The 14,818-nt window shown below is 53.5% G+C and overlaps 2 protein-coding genes across 2 annotated transcripts; both read left to right on the top strand.

The window, feature by feature from the left end:
* Positions 1 to 5,896: 5,896 nt before the first annotated feature.
* Positions 5,897 to 6,875, top strand: LY79DRAFT_550777 (uncharacterized protein). Its single transcript, XM_060557585.1, has one exon. It carries the CDS (start codon positions 6,068 to 6,070, stop codon positions 6,749 to 6,751), a length of 684 nt encoding a protein of 227 aa, XP_060415314.1. The 5' UTR covers positions 5,897 to 6,067; the 3' UTR covers positions 6,752 to 6,875.
* A 6,233-nt stretch (positions 6,876 to 13,108) lies between these two features.
* LY79DRAFT_513369 (myb-like DNA-binding domain-containing protein) lies at positions 13,109 to 14,005 on the top strand (the record flags this gene model as incomplete). The annotated part of the gene is made up of 1 exon (XM_060554482.1): positions 13,109 to 14,005. The coding sequence occupies one exon, from the start codon at positions 13,109 to 13,111 to the stop codon at positions 14,003 to 14,005; it is 897 nt and encodes a 298-aa protein (XP_060415313.1).
* Between the last annotated feature and the right edge of the window lie 813 nt (positions 14,006 to 14,818).

The raw sequence follows: 14,818 nt of genomic DNA, 5'->3' as shown, positions 1-14,818 counted from the left end.
AGCACAAGTCTTGTCATTATCGTATTGTGGATATATGGTTTTTATCTCTTACTCCACGCCATAGCGCTTTCGGCCGTTACAGGGCTAAGATCCATGTTCTCATCCAACAGTGACCGATACTCGGGAACAAACGCCTATCCCACACAGCCTGGCAGAGTGGACATCGCCCTGTAGCGCCCACAAAGTTGGATCCTTTTTTGAGGGAAGGAATAGGGACAAGGAGTAAGAGCGCCACAGGAAAGGTAAGATCACATCCGAGAAACCATTGGGCGTGTCATGGTGACGTTTTAAGAATGTGGGAAATGAGGTGGTCTTCTTATCATTATAACAGTTTGGGGGTGTCACTGGGGTGCCTTTAGTCACCACCTATGGCTGCGTCAGAAGAAAGAGGGGCGTGAGAGACACATGGCCACTGGTGTATAAACCAGTACGCCCGTTGCACGTCACTTGCCGCCCAACAGCATATGTCGTGTAAGAGTATAAATGTTTCTATCTGAGGGGTGCTCGTCGACCCGCCGGCCGGCTGTTTGGGGCAGTCCAAGATTCGAATCCATTAGGATCACCCCCATCAGGCAAGCCATGTGTCATCGTAGGGAAAAACGAAGGTGGCTGGCAGACTAGTTATCCAGAGACGCAACGGACCGTTGGTAGAGGGCCGTTGTGCTGGCACCAACGCCAGTTTGCAGCTTGCGTTAAATTGCTTGACCACCTCCTTCACTCTCTTCCGACATGTCGATGTTAGTCCATCAATGTCCAGTGCTCCACAAAACTGGATGTGAGTTAAATTTCGTTGTTGTGAACGCACGAACGCAAGCATGCAAAAGACGTCAGTTGACGGAAGGAATAGTCGGCCAAAAAGGGTAGACGAATGGCGGTAGTTGCTTCGACAGAGTCAATATATATAAGCAATAGAGGTAGACAAGGGAGCAATCATACATCATGGAAACAAATAGGACAGGGAGGGCCAGAGCGGCCGCTGGCGAGACGGGAGATCGGTGGAGAGGTGCTCCTATGCCACGAGAGTGATAAGATATAAGCTCACCTGCGCTGCTGAGAGAGGGTCGTCATAGAACCAAACCAGCTTTTCCCCCAAGCAGCTTGTGACCGTAGTAGGTATTCATAAGCCGAGGCTGCTACAGTCACCTGCATGGCATGATACCCGATCTCCAGGTCATTCGTAATACTAACGCTGACGCCGGCAGACGGACCGACCAGTGCCCGGGCACAATCCAAGGGGGGAGAGAGGCCCAGCGAGGGCAAGACCAATCACAACCAGGACGGGGCAAGGACAGTTAATGGTCGAAGACGGAGTCGACAATTACCTAGAGTGGGAAAAGAAAGCCGCGGTAAGTTTCGCGAAATGTGGGACAATAGAACTTGCCCGATGGGGGGTTCAATGGAACGTTTGTATCCGTACGAGAGACCCAGGTGCAGATGCAGATGCAGGTTGGTGGCCGAGGAGGCGGGAGACGGAAATCGGTGCATATAGTATCCGTAGTGGAACATCTCGTCTTGTTCCATGGACCCAAAAAGTCGGTAGCCCTCTCTGCCGAGACCCTCCCTGGACGGAGATCATTGGTAAAAAGAGAGAGTAATGCCTGCAGGATGCTTCCCCAATGAAGCGTCAGCCAAGGAGGTAGAAGAGAAAAGATTAAGTATCGAAAAGGGGGCAGGCAAAAATGAGCAAAGCTCGCTTGTCATATCCCTTCATAGCCTAGCCTCTTCAACCAGGGTGCGTGAGTGGCGAGGAGCACAGTATGGGTAGACTTTTCTCTTTTCTTCTTTTTTTTTTTCTTTCCCAAAAAATGAAATAATCTTTTTTTTATTTAAAAATACTGGCTAAGTGCCACACAGAATGGATTGAATGGAGTAGCAAAATCCCACACGCCGGCATAGATGAAGGAAACACAATCCAAGCTGGAAATCGAGGTTGAGCACGTAAGCGTCTTCAAATAATCACACACATGCCCAACGCCGGCCAAAGTGTGGTGCTTGCGTCCTATTCTATGAAGAAAAAGGTCCCCATATTCATATTCCTTGAATGCCACCATCTTTACCAGGTAGATGGCGGACATCGGGACACAGTTAATCGACTTAGTTCGACGCTTCAAGCACTTGCCGGAAGCAACTTGAGCAGAAGACCTCCCTTTCGTAGCAAAGCCGAGCGATGCGGATGGGAAGCGCTAGAACCTACATTTACATCGGCACACTGGAGGGAAGAATGGGAAGGGAGAGCGCTTGTTATGGCAGCGGCGTCTTGCTACTTTGTAGCGTTGGTCGTCCGCCGTCGGCAAGTAGTTGATTCAACGTCCATAACCATCCTGCTGGGTGGGACGCCAACGGCTTTCGGGGCGCAACTTTGACGTAGCTTGGTCATTAGTTCACCGGCTGTCACCGTACTGAGTATCTATTCGCCGGTATACCAAACCCTCGGGCTAAGCTAGACCGGAGGTAGCAGGCAAGCCACATCAGCATGCATGCACAACTAACCTTGAAAAAAGAAAACCGCAACGCCGCCGGATATGAAGGCGGAGGGACATACCTTTTGGGGCATGGCGGTCTAGAAAGTATAGCCAGCCATTCGCCTAGCTGACTATCCGGATACGCTTTGTGGCCGGCTTCTCCATTTGTGTTCAACCCTAGTTGATCGTTTCACAAATGGCATAAGCACATTCATCCCCATGACGCTTTACGGCTTCCCAGGGGCTAGTCTGGGGATGGTGGAAGAAGGCAATAGTTGGTGTTGAAAAGCTACAAGAGTTTTCTCCCTTCCGAGGTGAATCACCATCCTTCGATTCATCTCACTCATTGGTTGGCTGACGAGAATCATGAACCCCGGACACTGACTGTACTACCCAGCGGGATGTTGACAAATAGCCTGGACGGAACAGAAGGCCGTTCAGTTTTTTACAACAAACGAGACACTGCGTTCGGCACCGGAGAGCTTGAAAGAATCCAGAATCGAGTTAGCCCGGCGGGAGTTTGTCGCAGAACATGCCGACACCGACAATATATGCGCTACTGCTGATGATAATTAGGATGAGCGATGAACATATATGCTGGACACCCTCAACGGCAAACATCAGAAGCCAGATCTTGGTCCCAAAGGAATGGAAATGCGCGACCGAGCAGGTAGCCATGGCTTCCAGCCCCCCCAAAAAAACGAGAAAAAACTACTCAAGCCAGCAAGCATCTATTGCAACAACATTAGCAGCAGGGAGCGCGCGATCCGTCACCATAGACATGGCAACTATTGAGTGACTAGGGGGGTTCCATAGTTACGTACGAAAGCCATCACACCCCTTGTGGTCCCACTACGGAGCGCTCGACTCCTTGACGGAACTAAGGTGGACATGCATGGCAATGTCATGGGGGTGTCGTGGAACCCAGACTATGTAACAGTGGTTCGTCAAGCCTCCGACCCAGTCAGGACTAATCACTTCTCCCAGTGATTGGTACAACTTGTCTCATGCTCGTCTTTGCTTTTTGCGCCCCGCCATCTACGATCAGGTCCCTTCACTGTCAACAGGTCATGTCCGTATCGACGGGAGATGCAGGGCTTTCTTTAATCCAGAACATCCAAGAAAATCCAGTAGTGGACGACGCACCAGCAGCCCCTGATGCAAGGTTCCTGGTGAGGAGCCCATGGAACGGGCGTGTTTCTTCGCGAATATCCGTATCCGTAGGGAGAATGCAAAGAGATATCTATGTTTCGTGATCTGCGATCCATAGGCATGGATAATCCCGTTTGACGGCCTAGGGCCCATTCCACCCATGCTCCCAGTCGGTTGGGTACTATCCGAACCTGGGGTTACCAGGCTTGAGCTTGAGCTCGAGTCTTGCTAAACCGATCGGTCAGCAAGCCAGACAGAAAGGACGGGGTGCATCGAGGAAGGCACAGCGTTGGGCGCGATATGTACCAAAGATTGGAGGCTTGGGTGCTTTGTGCTGAGGAAAAGCCTTTGTAATTTGATTAATCGTGAGGGACTAGGCTGAGCCGGGCGATTGGAGGGTGAGTGAGAGGTGAATTGAAAGCGTCAGCATCCGCATGCGTCGAGGTCTCGATGAAGTCTAGTAACCGCGCACGGCGAGGCACCTCTGAAAGCCTGCATGCATGACGGATTGCAACAGCGGGATACCGATAGATCATCGCTGCGTTTTTCAGGCATCAAGTATTAGATGCATGTGGTCTAGTAGCGGCTCAACCAATGCAGACGGGCAGGAGCGAAGCCAGATTCAGCATGTATGCATTTCAGTCGGCTATACGTGCATACGACGACGATGAGCTGGGGTCGTTGGGATCGTTTCAATCGGGGCATGTCGCGCCGTTCATGGGTACCTTGTCTCACTGGACCGAGGCTGAGATGTAGTGAAGCGGCAGGAGGCGAGCGGGGGGCGGCAGAGTCGTCGAGAAGGACAACGAAGGACAACAAGGGCAGAAGGCACAGCCCCTCGTGCTGACTATGGCGGAGACGGTCTGTCTTGCTGTATTGGCGATGAGAAATAGATGGCTCGATGGCGACGCGATTTTAGATTAACGACTTAATGACTGCGGCAGAGGACGGATTGGGAGGCCTAGCCGTAGCCGGCTGTACAAGGCACCGTAGAAAACCGACGGCGGCAGGTTACGACGCTTCAAGGTGTGGGAAATAAATGCGAGTGTGCCCGTGTTGCTGGTGTCAGGGACGCCATCAGCTCAGGTCCCCAAGTTGTGGTTCAACGCTCTATGGGTGGGGACGGGGGAGACTCTGGCCGTGTTCCTTTCCCTGTGCGTAAAACACCTAGGTAGTACCTACCTACAGTGACGTGCAAAAAGTCTGGGCCCGCCCTCTTATTTCCCTCCAGCCCACACATCTACCCCATCACTTTTACTAAGAATAGGACCATAAAATTGATAATATATATGGCAAGAGTATAGTCAATTAAAAGCTAATTGTTTGTCTATTAGTATTATATATACCATATCCGGGCCTGATGTACAGCTCGTAAGCGCCGCGGTATTGACTCTATAAGACGGTTGATAGTATAAATGCGGGGTGGGCCCAGACTTTCTGCATGTGACTGTACCTACCTTACCCGGGTCACAGGTGCCTTCCGCCGTTGGTTCCTGTCTTGCGGCCCCTACAGTCCAGCTTCGAGTTTTGGTTGGTCCCAGCTGCCAGGAAAGTACGAGTGTGAGCCTCCTCCCCACACATGGTTCCTTTCCCGGGTGCCCAGCTATCTCAACGTTAGGTAGGTAGACCTAGGTAGGGCATCTCACCCCCGGAGGCTCCGTCTCCTATCCCGCATCTGATTGCACCTGGGCAATCTTCTCATCGGAGCCTGACGGGCCAAGTGCGGCCGTGATCGCCTACGCTCGTAGTTCTTTGCATCTCCTTGACATCCTCTACGCTGGATCTCGCATTGTCAGCCACATTAGGCAGGTGGTTCTGACCGCTTGACCCGCTCCTCCATTAATGACCACGAACGGAGGGTGTACACGTGCACAAAGGTATCCAGATACTAGGTAGGTATGGAGCAGGGTTTCTTAGATGCCTTGTGGGGTGCACCTTCGTAGACAGGCATCAGGTTAATTTACAATGCATCAAGACGCTACTGCAACACCAATGGGTAAGGAAGGACCAGGTCGTTGGTAAAGCTGCACGGGATCTGGGGGCAAGTCGCAGCTGAAACGGTGTGAAAAGATAGGGATAACGCCCTGTCGCCGTAGGCCGAATAGCAAGGATACCTAATGGGAAAAGGGGGGGGGGGGGGGGGGGGATAGATTGAATTTTGAAGTCGAAAAAGAAGAAAATAACCCGTCTCGTCAGTGTCTCGCCTCGTCTTGTGCATATATATATATATATGCTTATGAATACCCCACGCCAACTGTGCGTTATAGGTAAGGCAGATAAGGGTGAAAGAAAAGCAAAAACACAGAAGCAAGGAGGGTGAGGGAGCCCAATAGCACGGCTCTCGCCTGACCGTGTTCCTAGGTAGGTAGGACAGGGTACCTATATCTATATGCCCAATATCACTTCATCTTTCACCATCAACCCCATGTACACAGTAGTGTACCTGCCTAGGTATGGATGTACGGATAGCGGCTCGGCGGCGGGCAGGCATGCAGGCAACCCGCAAGCCGAGCTGCAACGAGATGCCTTGCAGATCACCCGTTCCCAGCATCCGTCACCCTGCCAGGGGAACCCGAGGTAGGATTCTCGCCCAAACATGGACGGAACAGAGAACGACAAAGATGGAGGTCGAGAGTAACTTTCCCTCTTTCTGCCGTTGTTCCCCCGACGTGGCCAGATACCTACCTACTCGGTCAAGCAGCAGAAAGAATGCATGCGGCTCACGCAGATGTCATGGTGAGCCTGTGCCTGTCTCTAGATACCCAAGTCGCAACAAAAGAAACGACCGACTCTGCAGCACCGCTGCGTCTTACCAGAGGCATGGGAGCTCTGCGGAAGAGGCAATGATGAGCGTCCGTGTCTGCACTTCCAATTGCATATGCATCCGAGTTTCAAACTGTACCGGTATTTGTGTTTTCAGGTTTGCCTCTTTTCTTCGCCTTTCCTTCCCTTCCTGCAAAGCCTGCTTGATTGCATTTGATCCTCCCCTGCTTCCGCAATCGGCATTGCGTCCCATCTGTGTATCGTCCGGAATCACTGTCGCCATTCATTTAACTTTGGACCCTGGGGAGGCAAACGTTGATACCTTGGCCCGAATTGCATTATGCAGTCTCCCGTCCTGTAAGAGAAGGAGCTAGGACAGTTGCTGGAAGGTGCGGCGAGTGCGAGTGCGCGACGCTCGGCCGCTGACGTTTCCCCGCTCTTGTACCCTACGGGACCGTGCTGTAGATAGGTAAGAAGGTAGGTGTGGTATGTGGGTAGGTAGGTTTGATTATTTTATTCCGTCTTTTCAGCCTACCTTTACCAACCCAACTGGGCTGGACGTGTCTATGCCTGAAACCGCTCTCCGTCTAAGCACGAGTACCTGGCCATACCACGTCATGAGGAAAGGTACCTAGACAAGCCCCTGCCCCCCCCCCCCCCTAACACCCTAACAGCTTCACCACACGAGATCAGGGTACAGACGGCAGACGCGTCTCAATGTCGTGTTCCTCACCTGCTCTCTCGTCGGAATGCTGCCGCAATTTGACATTGCTCGTCCCATCAACAACAGCGCAAAATCACCGTCGTTACATGGTTTTGGCCCTGGCTCTCGGCGAGAGTGATTTGCCAAGTCACATTTGTCGAGGCGAGGGGAATTTCAAATCTTGCGTCCGGAAATGGCCGGCCACCACCGCTCTTGCCGCCTTGCCCCACAGCCCTGGGAACTGCTCCTTGTTCAGTTTCCCCGCCTTGGCCTGTGGTTAATAGACTATGGCTAGCACCCGTTGCGTGCTCAGCCTTCGTGTCTCCTCCTGTCCTTGGGTGCTCCCTCTTCGTGCCCTGCCTACATCGCGCTGCATTTGTCCGGCAAGGGCGAGGCCTTATAGCTCTCTCTCTCTCTCTCTCTCTCTCTCTCTCTAGTACCTAGGCTCTCTAGTACCTGGGCCAACCTCGACTCTCGCCCGCGACCAACGATAAGTGTACCTCCCTTCGTCGGCGTTGTCTACCTTGGCCGAGCTTAGCTTCCCGTTGTGGCTTTGTACGAGTCCATCTCGCCCGGCTTATCTGAAGCCTCCTCGCCGGTATTGGTACTGCCCCGAGAACAAGCCTCGAGCTGGCGGGGACGAGGCTCTAGAGATCTGGCTCTATACCTGCGCTCACGTCGATACTGGCACAGTGCTGGATGGGTGCCTGGTGATAAGTACTCTCGAGACATGTATGACGAATGCCTGTGAGATTTGTGGGTCCTAATTCGTACAAAGTGGGAGACATCTTGGACGAGACACAGCCCCTAACTGCACATCAAGGACGTCGCAATGGCGGCTTTGAGGCATCGTTCTGGGCCGTTTTTGAGTGTCAGCTTGCGTTAGTCTATCCCCCACAGGTTGTGGGCGCTCTCCCCGCCCCTCTCTTTGCGTGTTATGTTTAGGATAAAGCACGAGGATACCTGCCTCCGTACCCGGCACCGAAGATCGAATCATTTTGCCTGATGCCGGTATTACAACCTGGTGCTTCAAGCTTGCCCAAACGCCTGATGCACAGTCTATCTGCTTTAGGGTTGGTGCTGGCTCTCCCCAAGGCATGTCCGAGAAGACGACGCCTTGCCATGTCCATTACCGCCACGGGACGCTAGCATGGCAATTGCCGTGCGCATTCCAATCTCGATGTCTTTTCCTCGTCGTCTCTTCTACGCAGTATGTGTACGGTCTGTGAGGGATCTCTCGCCTCCACGCCATGCTCCATCCGGCAATCCATGAACAAGCACATCGGGGCGGGCTCGGGTTATGTCAGGGCCAGGAACACGCGTGGGCAGCTGAGGAGTGGACCCAGTAGGCGGAGCGGAACGGCTACGTACCATGGAGCACACGGCTTAGGGTGTGCTCGGCCGCTGGTCATGATTAGTGATTAGTGGCCAGGAGGGACTTTTCGTTACTTGTGCTACCCCAACTTTATGCTCGTTGTACCGCCGAAGTGGGTTAGCCCATGGCCAGCTCACCGCTTGCTCAAATAGTCAAAGGTTCGTGATGTTGAAGTACCGGTATTACCTAACTTCACGCATTCAGGCTGGCCACTAATCACACTGGCCACCGATTTCTCAATGCCAGGATTAACGGCAGAAAAGCTTAATTTGAATAACACTTTCCTTCTTTTGGTGGTGGGTTGCGATGGATTCAGAAAGATACATTGCACAAATCTGACTTTCTAGTTGCAGCAAGCATCCGGCCCCGGATACCCCTCGGAAGCAGTTATGCACGCCGGAAACCTCTCCTGGCCACTAATCACTAATCATGACCAGCGGCCGAGCACACCCTTAGGTACGGATGAGGCACTGACAATGACCATTTCCGACCAAGAAGCTTGGCCCACTTTGTGTCCAGTGACCGTTGACGTTGACGTTGACGTTTGTCGACGCTTTGATTTTCCTTCCCTTGGTCAGGCATCTAGGGAGTGTAGGTAAGTTACCTAAGTAGGTAAGGTAAGGAAGAAAGGTCGGCCGGCTCTTTGGTCCGTTCCTTTCTCGAACCCAGAACCCAAGACCATGGCCGATCCGATTGGCTTATCATGATTTGGCGGCACCGTCCGATGGAGAAGAAAAAAAAGCAATCTTTTTGGATTTGCAATTACTCTGCCGCGCCATCCCCGTTTTAGCAGCACACCATCCTTATTCGTGCTTGATGACAAAAACTGATTGGAACCAGCCAGCCGTCAAGTAGATGGCCTGGCAGCCGGCCTTCAGATGCCGCCCCGGCCACCAAGTACCGGTAACATTACCCATCGTGCACCAACACCACACCATGCCTACCTTTGGTACCTCTCGCTCCTCCCTGGACGGACGGACGGACGCAGTAGGTAACACGGACGCTCGCTGACACACGACACGATATTGCATTCTTCCCCTTAAACCAGCACCCGACTCTCCCGTCCCCTCTTCTCTCTCTGCGCTGAGGCTCGGTGCTCTCCTCAATTGTTCGGCTGACAAGGCTGGATTGGACCGGGACGGTTCAGGCAAGGAAAGGGGTGGGGAGTGAATTCCCTTGGCTATTGACTGACTGAAAAAGGGACGTGGGCTGGAGGACATGGGAGAAAGAAAGCCAGGACAAACAAGAAGGAGGGAGGGACTGGGCTGTTCGGGCCAATCAATTCCACCAGAAACGGCGTTTACATCCATGTCCACGTCCCCAACCAGACCCTTTGACCCTGACGTTCGAACCTCGTTTGTTTACCATCATCTTGCCGCGCGCCCCCGCGAATGCGCTCACGAACAAGTTGGAACATACCCAGACCGACAGAAGAGGGATTGGATCGTTACGCAGTGTAGCATACGCCGAGCAGAGCGAATGGGCGTTACTACCGGTCCTCGTGCCGCGTTACGGACACATCGTAGTTGCGCAATGCCGACACCCAATCGCCCTCCACGCCCGTTCCTTTCGAGCTCCACACTCGGGCACCTTTTCCACATCTTGCCAGCCTCGACCAGCTTCGACGCCCCCGGCATGATGATCGCCGGTCCGCCGCCCCTCCCCAACCGGCCACGTTCCACTGGTCGCTCACCCCAGCCAGCTGAACGCGGCCCTCCCGGGACGATGAATGGATGGGGATTGGGATACCTACCTAGTAATTCGTCTCAGCGTCACGCTGCCCCCCAGCTGCCGCGCCTGCTTCCGTCGCTCAACCAGACTCTGATGCTGCTGCCGTTTCCAGCAGGCCAGGTCCCGATGCACGCCGAACCCACCCCTAAGCAATCTTTCCTTTCTCTCTGCCAAGTACCCGAAGACAGAGACAATTGAAGATCTACCCATCTACCTTGGGCTGGCTTGCCCCGTCAATGCCCCTAGGACACGTCCGCACCAAGAACAGATACAGAGAGGCAGCAAGTCGATGCGCGCCCCCCCTTGTCGATTTTGCATCGCATCCGCATCTCACCGCGTTTACACATGGCGCAGGGTACACTGCATCCTGAGGGCCGCGCACCATAGGCTCGTAGATTCTGCACCGGTGCACCCCGCCGTCTTTCCGTGTGTCCATGTTGTCTGTGCCTTGTGCGACTCGCATTCGCCATGCGGACCCTCTTCGATCTGGGATATGCAGCTTGGCCAGGCACACGAGCCTCGACCTGTCAATCTTTCGAAAGGTTGATGGACTCGGGTTCGGGTGCCTTCACTGCAGGACGAGAATATATGTCACCTCCTGGGCGTATCAACCGTTCCTTGATCTGTGTCCAAGAGTAACAAGGCGCAAGGACAGCGACGACAGAGAAGAAGTAGACAAGGTTTTAACCTTTGGTCATTTGTGAATTCCAAAAATACAAATGCTCCCTGACCCGGTCAGATCGACGAGAAGCATGTCGTCAGACGAGATGCTGGAACAGCAGGACGAGCCGTCAACGACAATGCCCGAGCGCTCGACATTATCCGAATGCGCTTATCTATGTTCGTCGGTTAGACGTCCCTTGACGTGGACCTGCATGATGCTGCCCTTGGTTCGCCGGAGTGGTTTGGTATGGGCCGCTCATCTTAACTCGGTTGGTTCAACTACATGCTCCATAGGTGTTCAGGTACGGACAGCACCGGCGAACACATCAAGTCACATCCTGCTGCAGCCAACAGCCAAGAGAGACTTGGAGGAGACGACCAAGTGTACTTGAACCCCGCCGAATGCGCCTGGTGTGGTGTCTCAAGTAGTTGTATCTTATACCTTTCTACCGCGGAAAACAGTTGGACCTCTGCGCGATCGAGGCCCTCGTTCTCACCATGCCTTATCCGTCTCTCCAGCAGCGCCCGATTCCAGCAGCGGCACATACCCTGGCATCATCCTAGCATCAGATCAGAGAATCCTGCCCCGCTGGGTCCATGGCGTTGCTTGGCTTGGGTTGTGGCTTGAGCCGGGGCCGCTACAAGGACCAGGGACAGGGCCAGTAGCAGAAAAAGACCTTGCAAGGATCATCTTCATCGGCAGCGCAAACGGGACCGGGATAGGGACAGGCGACAGGGACCGGGGTGAACGAAGAGAGACAAATACCTGTACCATGGTACGAAGTGCGGGCTTACAAGAGTTGGGGAGTGTTTCGAGAGCAGATGGCCGTAAGAGTAAGCCGGGTCAGTCGAAAGAGTGTTTCTCATCGCCTGGTTCTGGCTGTGGTTCCATGAACAGGACGAGGCCCCCTCCCCCGCTCACCCACCTTGAACCACTGCATCCTGTTGCTTGCTGCGATGGTTCTACTGCGTGTGTTGCAAAGGGACGGTGGCCGCTCGCTCATCTATTGGTGCCGGTCACTCATGAGGAGTATATAGTAGACAATAGAGTGAGAGAGACAGGGCGAGAATGACGATGAGAAGCGTGAGGGATTGGAAACGTGAGGGCGGATACCATAGTACAAACGCACATCACCCTATCGGTCGGGTATGTACCCCTGCGGGCTCCTCAGGGAGATGTCGAAGCTGGAGTGGAGCTGGAGCTGGAGCTGGAGCTGGAGCTGGAAGGGAGCTGTGAGCCGGGAGAGGCCTAGGCCTGCCTCTCTCCAGTATCGTTGCTCTCTTTTTCTCTCTCGAGTCTTGTCCAAGATGACAGCAACATTTCAACTCGAACAGGTGCAAGTCGCTAGCCTCACCCCCTTGGCTGCATGTCTTACACCCCCCTGGTTCCTGGCCCGAGGTACTGTTCCCCTTGCTCCTCGGTGTTGAGCTACCTACCCTTGGGTGAACTACGTGCGGTGGACGGTCACTCCCCCTCCCTCGTTCCTCCCAGCTGGAAAGGTGTCTTGTCCTATTCCAGCTTCCATCGGATCGTGCTTTTTTGAGTACTGAACTACCTATGTGCGCTACAACGTACGCAACCGCTGTCGCTGATGTTGCCGGCAAGTGCCTTGGCTTGCCCTTGATCGGGTTAGGTAGGTGTGTGTGCTGGGGGATTTTCAAGAACCGTCGCTCCACCGGCCATCATTGATTGCCCTTTGCTGGTCTCTCTTTGCCTTATCTCTTTCTCTGCTCTGCCCTGCTCCTGCTCTATGATCTTTCTGATCTACGTATCCGTGCTGGGGAGGGGGTGAGTGTCAAATTCCTTTCACCCTTCTTCCTCTTCGTCTTTTCCCACCCTCCTCTAGGCTCACTTCAAACCTTAACCTTTCTTATTCTTTCGTCCCCCCATGCCCTCCAATTTTATTTTGAATTCGCACACACCTGACTTCGTTCTGAGCGCACAGCCTCTTCAACCTTCACACTTCTGCTTTTGCACATTGTCTCTCCACCACGCTGCTTCCACCTGCTCAACAACATATATACGGCAGACATCCCACGCTCATCCAAGACCTCACTCAGCCCCTCCCCTCTCTTCATCATCTATCCACTAGCCTGTCGAGCAATCTATCATTCTATCCCTTTGGATCTCACATACATCACGCACCCATAATATAACCCCACATATCTCACTCATTCGTCTCTTCGACAACGTCGCCAACAAGTGACCTCCTCCCACGGCTTCCATCCGTAGCTTCCCAACGCAAAACCATCACCATAATGGCTTCCCAAAGGAGAGGGCCGTGGTCGCAACAGGAGGATGCCTACCTGATGCAGCTTGTCAACGACCAGGGCCCCTTGAACTGGGTTCGGATTGCTCAAGCTCTGGGAACGCGGACGCCAAAGCAGTGCAGGGAACGATTCCACCAAAACCTCAAGCCTACATTAAACCACGAGCCCATCACGCCTGAAGAAGGTGCCCAGATAGAAATCCTCGTTAACGAGATTGGCAAGAGGTGGGCAGAGATTGCAAGACGTCTGCATGGCCGCAGTGACAATGCTGTCAAGAACTGGTGGAACGGAAGCCAGAACCGCCGGAAGCGTCATGATCGCCGCAGAGCCACCCAGAGCAGCTCCAGCTTCGACGACCGACGATACGGCCCATCTGCCTATCAACGCCCGGCTCTCACCATCAACTCCCACGCTTCCTCCCTCTCATATGCTAGGCACGGCATGTCTTCGCCCGTGTCCCCTGCCTTCTACACTCATGGCCACAGCTACTACCAACTCGAGTCTCCTCTTCCATCTCCAAACTCCACTTCATCTCATGGAAGTGACGGGCTCGACGGTGAAGCATCTACAGTCTCAGATGCCGCCTCCAGCTACACTACATCCCCCCAGTGTTTGTCGCGGGGCAACTCGCCAACCATCCAGCTGGCACCCCTCCGCATGGACGACAACTCAGCCCCGCGCTCTCTGCCCTCCTTTGGCAGTCTCCTCCACGCACCAGGCGATGGCAAGGAAGCCGGACACATGCGGTTGCCCTCCATCACATCGCACCTCTTAACCGCACCCAACTCACCTGTGGGGAGCATCGCTCAACAAGTGCCTCCACCTATCTCGCCCTCGGTCACGGATAAGGACTCAAGGATGGATGTCTCGGCATTGCTGGGCTAAGCATTTGTCTTTACAAAAACTAATTACGGAGAAGCACCACATCCGTGTATGATGCTCTGCTGTATCAACAAGAAAAAGGGATGCGCGACTGCAAACGCGTGCAGTTCCACAATGGGAAGGGAATACGTGATTAAAGCGTGTCAAAAAGGGCGACTTGTACTTCTTGTATTTTGCATCTGGTTGGTCTTCAACAAAAATACCCCAGCGAGGGGACGGCGCATTGGGAGACCTGATATATATGAATGAGGTCTGGCATAGGATGGTGGAAGGATGGCAGAGGTTTAGGGGAAATCTCTCCATTATTCCTGTTGGTTTAGCTCTTTATCACCGCACAAATTGCGGAAACTACCAGTAATCAAACCCGTTTCTCAATGCATCAACATTTCCTCCATCACATCTTGAAGCACGTCAATCAGCAAGGTCTCGCTCGGGCGTGTCTTTTACAACGCGTTCTCCCCCAGAGCCGCGGCGGCGCCACAGCCAGATAACCGGACTGGGATAGCCATGGCTGTTACTCCCACGTTCGCAGCCACGTCAGCCATGATGTGACGGGTGAGTGATCGAGTGGGCACGCGGCAAAATTAGAAACAAGGGTGTTCTTGCCCCCGTTTCCGACCAAGAGGAGCAGAATCCAACCGCCGGGGACTATGCTTTGCGTCTATTTTGTTTTCAACTAAGTACTCTCAGATTTCGATGGGAGTTGGTCGAATTGAAAATTTCAATGTGATCGCAGAGATGACAATGTACCCGGTGAAATGAGGAAAGCCAAGGGTATGGAGGGAGGCAGCAGTAATCAGGGCTGCTCAAGATACG

The sequence above is a fragment of the Colletotrichum navitas genome, assembly GCF_030913465.1.
Source record: "Colletotrichum navitas strain CBS 125086 chromosome Unknown LY79scaffold_22, whole genome shotgun sequence".
NCBI lineage: Eukaryota > Fungi > Ascomycota > Sordariomycetes > Glomerellales > Glomerellaceae > Colletotrichum > Colletotrichum navitas.
The sequence above is the reverse complement of the archived record's forward strand: the minus strand, read 5'-3'. Positions and strand labels throughout refer to the sequence as shown.

Bases quoted from the DNA above. Each gene is read 5' to 3' on its own strand.
- LY79DRAFT_550777 (XM_060557585.1), top strand. From the start codon at position 6,068: ATGGATGTACGGATAGCGGCTCGGCGGCGGGCAGGCATGCAGGCAACC.